General features: G+C 40.4%; 1 protein-coding gene across 3 annotated transcripts; it reads left to right on the forward strand.

Annotated features, from left to right (window-relative positions):
* The first annotated feature begins 824 nt into the window (after positions 1 to 824).
* On the forward strand, positions 825 to 14,423 carry LOC138625038 (SHC-transforming protein 1-like). Of its 3 annotated transcripts, none has more exons than XM_069705697.1 (14): positions 825 to 1,157; positions 1,391 to 1,457; positions 1,550 to 2,112; positions 4,250 to 4,320; positions 5,633 to 5,693; positions 5,883 to 6,002; positions 6,111 to 6,161; positions 9,285 to 9,336; positions 9,450 to 9,579; positions 9,669 to 9,855; positions 10,721 to 10,793; positions 11,574 to 11,643; positions 11,769 to 11,916; positions 12,016 to 14,423. In XM_069705697.1, exons 2-14 carry the CDS (start codon positions 1,406 to 1,408, stop codon positions 12,142 to 12,144), a joined length of 1,707 nt encoding a protein of 568 aa, XP_069561798.1. In that variant the 5' UTR covers positions 825 to 1,157; positions 1,391 to 1,405; the 3' UTR covers positions 12,145 to 14,423. The 3 variants fall into 3 exon arrangements, with proteins under 3 accessions (XP_069561798.1, XP_069561795.1, XP_069561797.1); XM_069705694.1 differs by having other exon boundaries at positions 826 to 1,157; positions 6,108 to 6,161; XM_069705696.1 differs by having other exon boundaries at positions 827 to 1,157; positions 6,108 to 6,161; positions 9,450 to 9,576.
* The last annotated feature ends 1,699 nt before the right edge of the window (positions 14,424 to 16,122 follow it).

Raw genomic sequence — 16,122 nt, forward strand, 5'->3', positions numbered from 1 at the left:
AGATTTAACTGATGATTAAACCTACAGGTTTGGATTGCAATTTTAATGAATGACCACTAGGAGGAGACAAAGCTCTCCTGTGTACTATTTTATTCACTCCGACTTGAAGACTTGTCAAATCTGTTGCATCCAACTTATTTACAGTCTGCAGTTACCAAATCATCTGTATTTGTTATTTGTTTTGGAGAGAAAAAATGCTGAAGTCAGAAATAGCTCTCTACTCTTTAAATTATTGAATTTACTCTGTAATTCAGCCATAAATTTGGTAGCACTGCTACAGTCTGCCTGCCTTTTGTTGTTGAAAGATGATAATCATTTAATCAGGAATAAGTGCAGGATGTAACGCAGTCTTCAGTCGTCGCCTAGCATATTGCTCAGATCGGAATCAAACGGAAATGCAAATGTTTCAGTTCATAGTTCCTTCCTCTTGTGTGTTCATGCCGGTTATTTGAATAATGCATGCATTAGGTACACTATGGAATGTATTTTTTTTTATTACAGATTAAGTGTGAGCTATATTACAAATAAAATCCCATATTCTGAAATTAAGAGAAAACATTTTTAGGGTAGTAAATCAGGCTAAGAATGTATTAATAACACACTTTAATAGGATCTATGAATTGCAGCTGATGTTAGAAGAGAGACATGGAGCTCTCATATACTCTATTGGCTCTGCTTCAGTGTATAACTCTGTGTGTGTGTGTGTGTGTGTGTGTGTGTGTGTGTGTGTGTGTGTGTGTGTGTGTGTGTGTGTACAGCATGAGTCACCCTGCCCGCCTGTGATTGGACGGTAGTTTATGGGTGAGGGAGGGGAAAGTGAGCCTTAGGGGCCGTCTGTCAATCTCTCCTCCGCTCCATTCACACATTCATCTGCATGCACCGTCATAGAGACACAGAGGAAATGAGCGAGAGCCTCTCATTCATAAAAAAAAAAAGAAAAGAAAGAAAAGTTCATTCATAAAAGCTGCACAATTCTGCTGCGCCTCAGAAAGAAAAGACAAGAGGAGAGGAAAGTTGATGTGGAGGTGAAGCAGAGCTGGAAGCCGGGCAGCTGACTGAGAGAGTGAGTGGGTCAGTAGGATGGGACTGTACTCAGCATGACTATAGCGGAGCAGACTGGACTGTAGACGACACAGGACAACCCCTGTCCCACGCTGGTGAGTTCCATCTAGTATAATGCGCAGTGGTAATCCCATCAAATGATCTGAGGACACAGTGCACCAGGAGCATAGATCAGTTGATGTGAAAATCAGCCTAAACTCGGAAGTGAATGTTTTTTTTTTTTTAATGTCTCTTCTTTTTCTTCTATCTCTAATCAAACCTTTGCGTGTACCATCTGTGAATGTGACTCTGATTCCTAACAGATTTTCTCTTTCTTACTTTGGTCCAGTGCCCTTCCCTGATTATGAGAGAGCAAACATTACCCAGGTTCAAATCACAGACAGGACTCCTACCAGGCAGGTCACTTTTGTGTTCATCACAGACACAATCAGTACAATGGAAATCAATGTGCTGTATGTCTTAACACTTTACCAGTTATCTTCTACAGGTATGTTGAAGCGCACCAAATACAGCCGTCTGCGCAACGACTCGCAGACGTCTCTGGAGGATCAACCCCAAAGGATGCTGCCCCTGAAGAGGGACCTTTGCTTGGGCTCAGATTTTGCTCAGCTGGATCCTGGGACGCCCACGCACCACGAGCCGTCCACCCTGAGGGACTTCATCCCCCGTGTGGCTAATATCCGACTGCTAAGTCCTATTTCCCTGCAAGGCCTGAGGGGACAGGCAAACGCAGCCAGAGACAGAGCCATCAGTGGACACTCTGACGAATCCCTGTCCACAACAGAGTGGGCCTCAGGACCTAATGACAGATTTTGTAGTCCCCCTTCCCTTAATGTGCCCCTGTCCTCTGGCCAACCCCTCATTCACCCTGCTCTGTGCTGCACGAAAAGACCCATCACCCTGCATCGGATGGCCAGTCTGCCCTGGACCCCCGGCTGTCCTCCGTGCTCCCAACATAGAGGTGGTCTGTGCTGTTTGAAGACTTCCTCTGCAGTAGATGGCTGCACAGTGGTGGGGACAGCAAACAGAGCGGTTCACCAGCACATCAAGGTACTTCTCTGCACACATGTCAGCAGTGCACGAACACAAGCTGATGTGCACAAACACAAATCGTACTTTTTATTTAGCAGTCTGCAACAAGGGTGAGTGGGAATTTACTTCCCCGTCTAATCATCATGTTCTTCACTTTGACCATTTGGCTAGATTATATTTAGTATTTATTCATATATTTATGTGTTAGAGATCACTTAGATATTGTTTGTGTGTCATTGTGCAGCTTCTTCACTTTACACTCTGCACGAAAGTCCAGTAAACCTCCACACATCCAGGGTCCCAGCAGAGAGTTGAGATACGCAGCTTAATTCCCACCAGTCCAAAAACAAACAAACACGTGATCATAGGAAGCACACATACAGTAGAAACACACACACACACACACACACACACACACACACACACACACACACACACACACACACACACACACACACACACACACACACACACACACACACACACACACACACACACACACACACTCTGTGCTCTGTCCACACCATCACACTCACTTTCGTACGTTCACCCCCTCCCTCTCAGATAGAGCTTCCTGTGTAGGCAGTAGTGACTCATCCTGGCTCTCTGCTCCTCACTAGATTGGTGCTTGTGTGTGTGTGTGTGTGTGTGTGTGTGCGTGTGTGTGTGTGTGTGTGTGTGTGTGTGTGTGTGTGTGTGTGTGTGTGCGTGTGTGTGTGTGTGTGTGTGTGTATGTGTGTGTGCATGCGTGTGAATGTATCCGGTATCAGCAGAGCCCATGCTGTCCTAGAACCGGAGGTGTGTCCGCTTGGGTGATTAGGAGCAGGGCTGACCGCTGATGGAAATGAGAACGGACTGTCTGATAGTCCTCTATAAACAAGCACACACATACATTACACTTCCGCCCACTCACCCCACCCACATATACACATATTGATTTAAGTCTGGTTTCATCAATGGACTTACTCATCCTGCCTCCAGCCTGTAGGGCTGGCTCCACTGAAACTCGCGGCCAATAGAAGTGGGACTGGTCAAAGTGTATCCGAGCACATGGCCTACATGTTCCCTGGTTGCTTCAGTTTCCTCCATCCTCTTCACATCTTTATAATCAAATACACTTTTTTTTTTTTTTTTTTTTGACTCAAATTTAGTTTTTGTTTCAGTGAAATTCACATAATTCACATAATCTGCAAAGTTAAGGAAGTCAACATTATAGGTGAACTGCTAAATTTCAGCTTGTCAGCGATGCTACTGCTAGCGTTTTAGCATATCAGCATCACTCAACTTGTACTATTTTTTAGTTGGAAAATGCGGTGACTTCTGAAATTTGTGCCACAGACTGAACATATTGCCATTGTTTTGAGTCCAGTTCAAATCTTTATTTTGAATCTTGATGGGTATTTATACTGCTCCATTAACACCTAGTAACTCCTCTTTGACTTTCTGCCATGCTTCAGATGTTTGACTTCATTCCCAGTAGGATAACTTGCAGAACAATTCATGAATTTACAATGCACAAAATATACTTTTCCACCATTTAAAAAATATAATTTGTCATTACATAATTGGTTTCTATTTATGTCATATCAAAGTTTAACTTAGTTGATCAACATGTTCAGTTACAGCCACTCTGTCCTCTGCACTTTATGAAGTGTGTAACTCCACACTATGATGTTACATAATTTGTCTGATTGGAAATATGTGTATTGAGAATATGAGAGGACCAAATATGTAACCCTGTGGTACACCATGGACCTCCATGGGTATGAAATATTCCAATACTGAAAAAGAAAACACTTTGAGGTTGCCATGCTTTTTGGCTTGTGAACCATTAAGAGCTAAATGTAAATCCATCATGACATGTTGCATATATTGAACACAAACTCTAAGGTAAATTCATAAAGTTGAGAAGGAAACGTGTAATAGAAAAAAAAAGTCATGGAAAGTAACAAGTTTCTTGAAGGAGGATCGGGTTGTTTTCCTTCACGATCTTTCAACCCCTATGAAGGGCACTTAAATTGGAGGAATAGGACGGAAACGTTGCCTTCATCGGCCCCTGTTTGAGTCCACCTAATACTTTTACTACGGTAGTTTCTTCATGTATTATTTTACACTGTGATCAGCCAGTAACTGTTGTTTTGTTGTGTATTCTCAGTACATGGGCAGTGTGGAGGTGACCCAGTCCATGAGAACCCTCGACTTTGATACCAGAATGCAAGTCACACGGTAAGAGGACCTCTCTGTGTTAACACACACACACACACACACACACACACACACACACACACACACACACACACACACACACACACACACACACACACACACACACACACACACACACACACACACACACACACACACACACACACACGAATATACTGTACACATATGTATGTACAGTAACTAAGCATGGATAAACTGATTATATATGCACAGAGGAAGTCAAAGAAAACTGCTTTACTGCAAATCCATTCAACATATATTTTCCAAAACAGACATATGTAGCTAATTCCCAAAAAATTTTAAAAGAGGGAAATTAAATTAAATGTATAATTTTTCATAATCCCGGGGCTTTCTCCTCATCATTTGATATTAACATTCTAGTGCAGGATGCCAAAACACAGCAACCTCTGTTCACAACAACACTGTTGAATGATGGAGCAGAAAATCCAATTAGATGAATTTCCTCCTAATGATCTCTCATAGTCTTATTAAAAGAGAGAGGGGGAGAGAGACCTCAATCCGTTACATACGATTTGTTTTCAAGGAGCTGGAGAGCTCCTCCTGGTAAACAGCCTCGCTTCCTAGAAAGTGGGATGTTACTTTTATGTGGGGTGGTGTTTGTATGCTTTGACCTCTTTGACCAGAAAGTCAGCCCTCTGAAGACAAGCATGTAATCGATTGCATAGCTAAACAAGTTTTACCAGGAGTATGTGGAAGTGTGACCTCTTTAATGGTGCAGATTGCTTTTAGCTTTATTCTGAAGTCAGTTTGTCTTTGACAATTGTAGTTCTGCGACTGATGTAGTCTTGATGTAAGAAAGTTCATGTCCATACTTTTAATCAGTTGCACAAGTACCACAATGTAAAAGTAAAACATTCACAATGTTACACCCAATTCAGTCAGTAAAGCTGTCAAATATCTGTATTGGAGTTAAAAAGTGTGATATTTCTTTAAAGTATAAAGTAAGGTACAAATACCTCAGAAATGTCCTTAAGTTTTGTACTTATGTATTTATTTACATTCTCTCTCTGCATATTATGCTGCTTTTCAAAGTAAAAGCCATACTTGTAAGATAGTTTCCTTCTTGCAAGTCACATGTTAGCAGGGCACAAATTTACAAAGGTATCTCTGTGCTTGATGTGAGTGTGTGTGTGTGTGTGTGTGTGTGTGTGTGTGTGTGTGTGTGTGTGTGTGCGTGCGTGCGTGCGTGCGTGCGTGCGTGCGTGCGTGCGTGTGTGTGTGTGTGTGCTTGTGTGTCTGAATGTGTACATGCTCATAATCTGCGTATGTGTGTGTATGCATGTGTTTCCAGAGAGGCAATCAGTAGACTCTGTGAGAGGACATCAGGTAAAACAACAGTGAAAACTAAAAGGGTAAGACACGCACGCACACACACACACACACACACACACACACACACACACACACACACACACACACACACACACACACACACACACACACACACACACACACACACACACACACACACACACACACACACACACAGATGCAGTCAACAAAGGCATAACTGGAATAACAGTGTTTTTTGTCATCATCAGGCTGTATGCAAAGGACTGTCTGCTGTTCTTGGTCAAATCAACCTGCAGTTTTCTGGGAGCAGGATCATCCTCACTGTCTCCACAGACAGTATGACTCTGATCGCCGCCTCCTCCTTACAGGTGACAGCCTCAACACGTCTGACCACATCATATCAGCCACACATCTGGATTACTGAGAAAAAACCTTCCCTGATTCTGTATTTTTCCCTCTTTTCTCTCCTACAGAAGATTGCCCACCACCCCATGCAGGCCATTTCATTTGCCTCTGGAGGAGACCCAGTAAGTTCATACTCTCGAAGGTTTCACGTGTACAAACACGTTCATGGTCAGATAGGGACACAAACAGGGTAGCATGTTCACAGACACACACACAGTGAGTAATTTGATTTCGTTTGATTACTGGCTGATTTTCTGCAATTCAAAGGGGATTGAATTATTTCCTGCTCCAACTCTTCATCAATCTGTACTTTCAATTGGCAATCCAAGGTGAGGGTCTGCAATTATTAAACCGTGAAGAGTAAACTTTAGACTTAAGTGAAATATAAAAATCCCTTCTTTTACTCTGACTCTCACTCTGAGAATTAAAGATATTTATCAAATCTCCCTGTGAGTTAAAAATTCCCTTAAAGAACATCAAAAGTGTCTTAAGAGTAAAACATTTCACTGCTTGCGATTCTAATAAGTTATCTCAAGCAATATACATAATTCAGAATAGCTTTTGTCTGTTAGATTTGAACATTTGATTGGCTGTTGCACCACTTGTTTTTTCTTTTATCATTTGCATTTATGAGGACAGCAAAGAAACAAGCATAAACCCTCTTCATCCTGACAGTCCTTGTACGGGGACCAAGCTGCGTCTGCTATTAAAATGCCTCCATTACGAGAAGGTTTCTGACTGTAGCACACAGAACTGAATGTAGCGTTGTTGTGTTTCGTTAGTTGCAGTAGAGAGTTTTTAGAACACGTTCAAGAGCGTCAGTGTTTGGTTAAAATGGTTAAAATGTTGTTATTTAAATTTTATTAAGGAGAATAAAACATTTGGATTTTTCCTGGCCTGGTTATGGAGACAGAGAGACCGATTGTAAATCAAAATTCTCCCAAATGTCTTTTATCTCTGGAGCCGGAGGTTGTTCAGAGTTAGTTGTTGAGCTGTCACTGATTGAATTTGGGTGTTTTTTGAGGACATTTCAAAAAATAGCCGAGAGATTAAGCTGTTACAGAGTTTATCTGCAATCACTTTTCATTAATCTTCATTGTCTGCACTCAGCAACGTGGTACTACGTTCCCTTTATTATCATACTCCTCTATTGTACTTCCTCTACCAGACACAGCAGAGGAATTTGCACTCTGTTGCAGTGTGTTTACTTGTGTTTTTTTTTTTTTTAATTATTTCAGACATTTTCCCATTATTGTATGTTATGAACAGATAACAGATAATACCAACTTGGAAAGGGTTTTAAGGATTGCACCAAAAAAAAAAGTTTTAAAAAAGGATACATGTTTCGAAAGTGTATCATTTGGGTAAAATGTAGGTGGCAGATGTATTGTTATCTCTGATAGGCGATTCCTGCTATGAGCAAACCTGTGATTATTCATGTGACCACTTGAGAGTTGCTTTTGAAAGGTTACTCTTCCACTCAGGGGTAAGCCACTTCTGTATGTGTGTTATTCTTTAAATTCAGTAAATAAGTTTTATATTCCCAATTCGGCTCTTTTTTAAAAGTCTTAAATGTAATTCTTAGAATGTTTCATTATTAGAAGCAATAAATCATGAGACCTCTTCCTATGACTTTACGCATCCCTCAAAGCTGGTGTGTGCTTTCATCATCTCTACACCTCACCAAATGTGTTTCAAAGTAATTGCTCGTATCTATTTCCCCTGTCTGTGTCCACATTATATCCATTTGACAGAATTTGGGTTATTCATGCTCGGTGTAAATTTCCTGCAGCCTGAATGCTGATAATGCATATAAAAATCAATGCAGCTCTGTTATCTTATGAACAGCCAGCGGGACATGTCAGTGTAGGTCAAACCCTGCTAACTGCTGGATAAACAAAAACTGTATCTGGTTTGCCATCTCTGAACTCTCTCTTTCAGTTCAAACAAAGGCTAAATACAAATTCTGTGTACACACTGTAATATTTCACTGCCATCATAATACTGCCCGGCTGCACCAAGCAAAGATTAGAGAGAGTGAAGCTATGGATGGGATTATAGCTCGCTGTTTAATTAATTAGCTAAAATAATCTTGTCGTGTGCCCTAAACCTCTGCTCAGTTGGCTTGGACACATGGAAGATAGCTCAGGGAATTAAAATCAATCTGTCAAAGGAGCTTCATGGTGACATATTCAGCTGACTCCGTTCTTGTATTAGTTTCAGACTGATGAGGAGAGAATTAATCAAGTAGACAAAAACGCATGGATGACAAGTAACTTAAAATGTCTGCTGTGTTTTAAGTGATTAAATAAACTGTTATCAAGCAAAATTATTAATCGAAAGGCTGATTACAGACCGTAAATTCACCACAAGTGCAGGTATAAACTGAAACAGCACTGTCAGAAGGTTTATTCATGACCATGTAAACACACACAGCAAACGTCTCAATAAGTTTTTAAAGAAAAATGATTCGTATTTCCATTTCCATGTAAATTAAACCATAGAAAAAAAATCCCACCCTTACTCAATTCAATATAATCCTCAATTGGTTTGTTATGACCAGTAGATTATCGTGGTAAATATTAGCAAACTTTCAACAGAGACTGCTCACATTTAAACCACTGTTGAGCAAAAGTGAAATCGTCTCGCTTTAAAGGTATAATTTGTGAGAATCAAATTCCATCTTGTAACACCACTTTGTACTTTAAGGGGCGACGGGGAGTCACTGTAGCATGCAGCAAGTCTGCCTTCAGTTCTCTGAAATCTGTGATCCATCAGATTCTGTGAGCGTTGATTGGGTTGGTCAGGTTGAGGCATGAGGGGTGAGGGCAAGAACATCAGGAGGTGTTACAGAATCTAATGGGGGGACAGATTTCAGTGGAACACCGAACTGACGGCAGACTTCCTGTTCTCGTGCGCACCCTGAATGACAGGCACACAGAGAGAAACCGGTAAAGAGATAGACAGCGTTGGTAATTGTTTTATGGAATTTTTTTTTTTTTTGACGGTCTACTGCCCCACAGATGCTACAGTGACTCACTATCACCTCTTGTGGTACAACGTGGTATTACAAGAGAGAAAGAGTCGAGGCTAGCAGGTTAAATTCAGTAGATGTCTCTGCAACACAGAACGTAGACATCTTTGACAAAACATTAACACCCCAAAAGAGTGTTTTAAACTACATAGATAAATTATTGGATTTTTAAGTCATGCCTTTAGTTATGTGTCTCTCAATTTGTTTACAGGACATGGCAGATTACATTGCTTATGTTGCCAAGGACCTCATCAATCAGAGAGGTAAGGGACAGTTTTGTGCTTCAAATTTATCACTACAATAAGCTGGGCTGGGTTTCCACTGAAAGGTCTTGCTTCGTTGTGTAAACACTAAAAATGTCCTCTCTGTGTGTTAGCCTGTCACATCCTGGAGTGTTCTCAGGGTCGGGCCGGTGAAGTTATCAACAGTATCGGACAGGCCTTCGAGACTCGCTTCCGCCAACTTCTCAGCCAAACACCACCCCTCCTCTCTACCAGCCCCAGGTGGTCCTTCTGTAAATTACCAAATTACACAACCCACTAAATTACCACACAATTCATCAACACCTGAACATCATGTAAATTTATCTTTTCAGGTCAGCAGTGAGAATCTGTCACAAATGTTGCCCAGAGGAGACAACAACAGACCAAAAGCCGGAAGGTGAAGTCAGCAAACAGTGCGACTATTACAATGTTATCCCAGGAAAGATGCCACCAGCTGGTGGTGTAGAGGACCAGCGGATCACAAGGGAGGAGTACAAACAGGATGCTGACATACAGGGGGTAAGAATTCAGTGTAACTCCAAAACACAAACGACATTTAGTCAGGTGAGCTTGGATATCTGTTTAGACCTCAGAAACAGTAGTTTGACCAGAAAACTCACCACAAAGTCCAAATAGTTTTTTTTTTACGAAGCCTTGAACCACATCTCGTGGCCTTCCTCAGCATATTAAGTTCCTTCGTTGTCATGGAGATGTTTTAGTTGTTTTCACATCAAAGTTAACCTAATTATATTAACATGCCAGAATGTGTTTTATATATTTCAGCAGAGGACTACGTACTTTGAAGTAAGCTGATTTTTAAATGAGACCCAGAAGATGCAAGTTTTTTTTTTTCAAAACAGCAATTTTACATGTTTAAAAAACAAAAAATAGACATATTATTGTGATCAAATATGATACAGACACACATCGTACATCAGTGTTTTTTAGTGTTTCCGGAATGACTTCGTGGAATGTTCACACAATTACACCTTACGCCCGTGTAGAGTGTAATTTCGTGTGTCACTGTGGAGAAGCAGTAGAGCTTTAAGTGCCTTGCTCAAGGGTCCCTCAGTGGTAGTAATAAGGGATGCACCGCTGCACTTCTCATTCACTTCCCAGAACTATTGTGCTCATCCTGGAATCAGAGTCGGCAACTTTCCTGCCATGAACACACATGTCGAACCTTTAGGCCATCACTGCCCTCCGATGCACGCACGCACACACACACGCACGCACACACACACACACACACACACACACACACACACACACACACACACACACACACACACACACACACACACACACACACACACACACACACGCTCGCGAGTGAAGATATATTTCTTGTGTGTATGACTCATCTCATCTTGTGCTGTTGCAGGTCGGTTTGTCTCAGCCTGTTTCGATGTATGAGAACTGCTCCATCACAGAAGAAACTCCAGCTCCACCTGCAGGTGAAAATCATCAACAGTCTCCCAGTCAAAAGTTGAAATACGTCTACGCTGTTTTCTCCATGCATGTATGTAACAACACTGTTGCATGTTTCTCTGTGGCGGAAAGTGACTAAGTACATTTACTGAAGTACTGTACTTTTCAAGTACTTGTACTTTACTTCAGTATTTTTAATGATATTTCAGATATTTCTGCTCTACTGCAATTCAGAGGGAAATGTACTTTTTCCTTCACTACATTTACTTAAAAGGGTTAGTGCTAGTAGTTACATTGCTGATTTAGATTAATAATACAACATACAAATCAACAAATAAATTGTAATTTGTGGGTAAGAGATAAGTATTTATTGATCAGTGGGGGTGAAATCCACAAACTACTCAACAGTAGAAGTACAGGCAATTAACCAGCAACTTAACATTAAAATAATGTATATATGAATGCATCAATAATTATAATCAAATAATATAATATTCATTATTCTAAAATGGGATAATCTGCATAGCAAGTACTTTTACTTATGGTACTTTATGTATTTTTATGCTAATACTTGTATGCGCTTCTGCCTAAGTTTACTTTTGATTGCAGGACTTTTACTTGTAAGAGAGTATTTCTACACTGTGATATAACTAAGATCTGAGGTCCAGAATTAGACCTTTTTACAATATTTAATATTTAAATGAAAAAAAAAAGAGCATATAATGGTGGTTAATTGTAGTTTGAGAAACTCCCCCTTGTGTACTGCTATATTATTTTTTTTTTTCTTTATCTCCATCACACTGCAGATCAATGCACTCCTCTCTCTGGGACCCGGGTCCAGGACCTGATCCAGGAAGAGGGATGGTTCCACGGCAGGTGGGTAAACAACATCTCTGTAGCTTTTCCTATGAGTGTCTGACCAACTATTATGTCTTTGTATATGCTCATGTACAGTATATGCCCCTCTTCCCTTCTCAGTAACTTTGTGTTCTTCATCCCAGGTTAGGAAGAGAGCAGGCGGAGTCACTTCTCACCTGTAGCGGGGACTTCCTGGTCAGAGAGAGCAGCTCCGCCTCTGGTCAGTATGTACTCAGCGGTATGGAGGGAGCCACCGTGCGGCACCTGCTGCTAGTTGATCCACATGGACAGGTAAAAGCTGTGTTGTTGGATTTCAAATACACCTGCACGAGGAGAGGAGAATGACCTTAATATTTAAACCTGTTGTCTGCGTTGTTGTCTTGTGGTCAGGTGCGGACCCGTGACCAGGTGTTCCTCAGTGTTGGCCACCTGGTGCGCTTCCACGTGGAGAACCAAATGCCCATAATTTCTGGAAGCAGCGAGCTGTGTTTGAAGCAGCCAATCCTACAAACACAGTAACACACACAGCTTTTAGACTGTCATACGTACACATTAGACATGAGAAGCAGTTTTTGAGGGAAAAAAAAAAGAGAGAAAAGCTTTCAACACTCTTTTAGCTGCCTGAAAACATTAAAACAGATGAGTCCTGTCAACACATTAGACATCATTTACTGTGAGCTGTTGTAATTTGTCTGCACTGCATCAACTTGTTGTGACAATATTGTATTGTTTGTAATAATTTGGTGTCCGGTTGATTTTTCTAACATGAGTAAATTGTCAAGTCCCCCCATGCACACTGTTTCTCGGTTGTGTTGAGAACAGCCGCTGGCCAGCAGGAAGGACATCCTGTTTCTCTCTCTGGATGAATTTGCTGAAGTCTAAGCACAATGTGTCATTTGCTTTTATTTATTGTATTTTTTTTAATGTTTTGTGTCCCCATTTCCCAAGCTTGACTTTTGATAAAATAACTGTTCATCATTGATATGTTCTGATTATGGGAATCAAAAGCTCTTTGTTACCAAAATCTAATAGAACAGATTTGCAGTTTGCCTCAGATAAGTTGATAAAAACACAAATACTGCAGTATTTGTTCCCCATAGAGTGGAAACAAATTCATCTTCAGTTCTTTCATAGACTGGCTTCCTGGACTTTGTCATTTATTTCCTGTATGTACACATCAACGTGAAGTCACATCCAAGTCAAGTCAGATCTATTTATTTAGCACATTTAAGCACAAAGTGCTGCACATAATCAAACAGAATTAAAATAATCAGAGAGACTTGAACATAAGAGGAAAGAAACAATCAAAACAAAATTAAATAAAACATCCAAAGACTCACTCCAGTCACATCATGTTCACATGTATTTATTAGGATAAACCCTTTGGGATGTATCATCTCGTTTTCAAGAGGGTCCCAACATTTACAATAGCAACATAACTACAGGGGAATGATGAAAGATAATACAAAAATTGAAACACAGTGATCAATAAGGACATGTAAAGACATACAACAGACAAAAACAAAATATATTAATTAAAGAAAACGTTGAAAATATTGAAACCATAAGGTGGCTGAAGAAGAAGCCAGTAATAGACAAACGTGAATGGATCCTTCTTAGTCAGATGAAGATAAATATCTCTTTCAAACCACAAGATGGTGCTATCAGTCTTTACAAGAGCAATAGGGGAAACTCCAGTATTTACCAAAATAAGTTTTAATGATTGATCAACCACCATCTGGTTAGATTTTTTAAAAACCACATTTCTCCATAATCTCATTTATAACATGTTCATGATGAAATGTGGTGAATAGACAGGTTAAAAGCACAGACTTAAACACAAATAATTTGTATTTTTCGATGGTTGTTTGAAACTGTCAAATGAACAGTGAAAATGTCTGGTAGTAAACGGCCTGTAATATCTGCTCCAACACTTCAGCAGTCTGTCACTTGTAGATTTGGGAGAAGTAAAAGATGACTCTGCGCTGAAAGTATGCAGCTGACTGTTTCTCGGGCTGTGGCCCTCGTTGTCCTCTGAGAGAGGCTCGGAGGGTCTCGCCCACATTAATCACCCTCAGAGCGCTTGTACGGCTGAGATTCGGGGGAACAACTGGCAGCTGATGGGGGAGAGAAGCGGCTCGGCTTGGGACGGATAGAAGAAAAAGATAAACACTGATAAGGGTATCGAAAGAAAAAACAAAAACACTTGAAGGCTTTCTATGCAGATAATTCTGTCAGATGTTATCACAGAACGTAAAGGCTTGACTTCCTACATTTCTTGGTGTGTCCAACATAACAGGAACATGCTTGAAATCCAACTTCTGCTCTTTCCCGCATAACTTTATCCACAAGTTAAATGTGATACCAATATCTGCATCATTTGATTCAGTCAATAAACAGAGTCTTAAAGTGTCTCTGCCCAAACTAAAAATCGGATAAAACTATCATCTGTTTGTATGAAAGCTTTCATATGTGTGAAATTGAGTGATTTTTCATCCAAGTGAAGTGGTTTTCCTGCTTCTATTACGTCCTTGTGGACCTTCTCTGAGTCACACCGACCTCACCCACAACGACTCACCAAGAACAACAATGATCTAGTGTGTGTGATGCCATTCTGTCAGACGTGTGAAGACTGCTGATGGTCACATGTTGTCAAACCTGTGAGGTCACCGTTTGACCCCTGACCTCTCATTAAAGTCAAAGCAGCAGCTGGCAACCTGTGTGGTATTACTGCATGTAACCATATCAAGGAGGAACATGAGCTACGTCAGTTTTTGAGAGACTGTCGTGGAAAAAGAAATCAGCCAGATATTCCCGTTAATACACAGTGCCAAAGGGTCTTTTAGTTGCCTACAGTAAACAAGACATTTTTTAGTTTCCAAATGTGTCTAAACTTTTATAATTTAAGGTGGGTGGCATGCTGGTGCAGCATTTAGCACTGTTGCCTTACAGTAGCTTTGGTTTGGAACTTGTCAGTCGGCTGTGTCGAACCCTGCCTTCACCCGTCACCTGGGATTGGCTCCATTCCTCCATGACCCTCTATAACCTCTATATCCTGTAAAGAATAACGTGGATGATGGATATTTAAAGGATATCACCTATTTGAATTTGGTTTATTTGGGACAATTATGTAGGCCATACCTGTGCTTTATTGAAATTGTTCTTAAGTTTTTAACAATTAAAGCAGAAACAAATAATTGATTTAGTGACACAAAATATATCAGGAGATATTTTGACTATTGAGCACCTGCCAATTAAACACTGAGGTACTTTTTGAAGCAAACATGCAAAAAAAATTGAATTGGTTTGTCCTATTTCTCTTTTAGTTCTGTATTATTGTAGTTTTTGGACTTTTTCAGGCAGATCAAGCAATTGAAGATATCAACTGGTTGAGGAATCTTGTGACACAATCTTTTTTTAAATTTTCTGACATCTCAGACACAAAAATACTTTTCTGAGAAAACAATTTGGTTTATTATTCCAATAAGTTAATTTATATCATTCCAATTAAGTCCAAAAACCCGTTATATAAGCAAACCAAATCATTTAAAGTAATGAATAAACTTAATGAAGTAGCTTCTAAAAAAATCAACACAGTTTTCAGTAATAGATGCAAGCATTATCCCACCTTCATGGTAAGACACTGAAAGGTCCTAATGTTTATTTTTTTTAATCAGAGGTTTAGGTATTAGAGAAGAAGATAAAAGTCTGCAGCTGAAAATACAGTAAGAACTTTACCTTAATTTATGCATCCGTGTGTAGTCTGTGTATTTGTTCGTGAATGTGTGTGTGAATTCTTTGAACCCAGCCAGTGACATGACAGCCTCAAAAACAGGAAATGATAAACATTCAGTATAATCTCCAGGTTCTGTGGCTTTGGTTCAGATCCAGAGCATTAAAAAACTTGAACTCTTTGAATTCCTTTGCAGAATAAACTTGAGTGCTGATGAGCCTGAGGGCATTAACTTTAAACACACACACTCTCACTCTCATACACTGCGCATATGACAAAGCATTCCCAGACCCTGAAGCGCCTTAATGGAACAATTAAAGTCATAAAAAGTGCTTAAAGTATGAAAGCATGAAATTGTTCCTCTTTTCAATGTTATCAGAGTCACACAGAGTTCAGATCTGGAAGGAAACAAAGCAAGACTTGGCCACTGACTGGGCCATGTTGCAGCAGTTACTGCCATGCCTAAATCTACATGTATGGTCCTCCAGAGACAGCCTAGAGGAGGAGACATGAGAGTTATGTGAGGTTCGCAAACAAATGCACACAAACAAAGAGACCAACGGGTTTTTGTGCCTGGTTCTGTTTCCTGTTTCCACAAGTCAGGAACCAGTGAGGGCGTGCAGCGGAGCAGCGAGCCAAGAGTCTCTGTTAAATGAGTATACAGTGAGTTGCTGTTGGCCAGAGTCAGTGCAGAATAGATGTGTGTGTGTGTGTGTGTGTGTGTGTGTGTGTGTGTGTGTGTGTGTGTGTGTGTGTGTGTGTGT

The sequence above is a fragment of the Brachyistius frenatus genome, unplaced genomic scaffold (genome assembly GCF_029030835.1).
Source record: "Brachyistius frenatus isolate BFR_SWC_R1_liver_20210118 unplaced genomic scaffold, ASM2903083v1 Contig_58, whole genome shotgun sequence".
Lineage (NCBI taxonomy): Eukaryota > Metazoa > Chordata > Actinopteri > Embiotocidae > Brachyistius > Brachyistius frenatus.

What these genes read in the sequence shown, in the direction of transcription:
- LOC138625038 (XM_069705694.1), top strand. Translation starts at nt 1,406, where the DNA reads ATGAGAGAGCAAACATTACCCAGGTTCAAATCACAGACAGGACTCCTA. An exon ending in TTGCCTCTGGAGGAGACCCA is followed by an intron (nt 6,162 to 9,284) that starts GTAAGTTCATAC and finishes ATTTGTTTACAG; the next exon opens with GACATGGCAGATTACATTGC. An exon ending in CTCTCTACCAGCCCCAGGTG is followed by an intron (nt 9,580 to 9,668) that starts GTCCTTCTGTAA and finishes TTATCTTTTCAG; the next exon opens with GTCAGCAGTGAGAATCTGTC.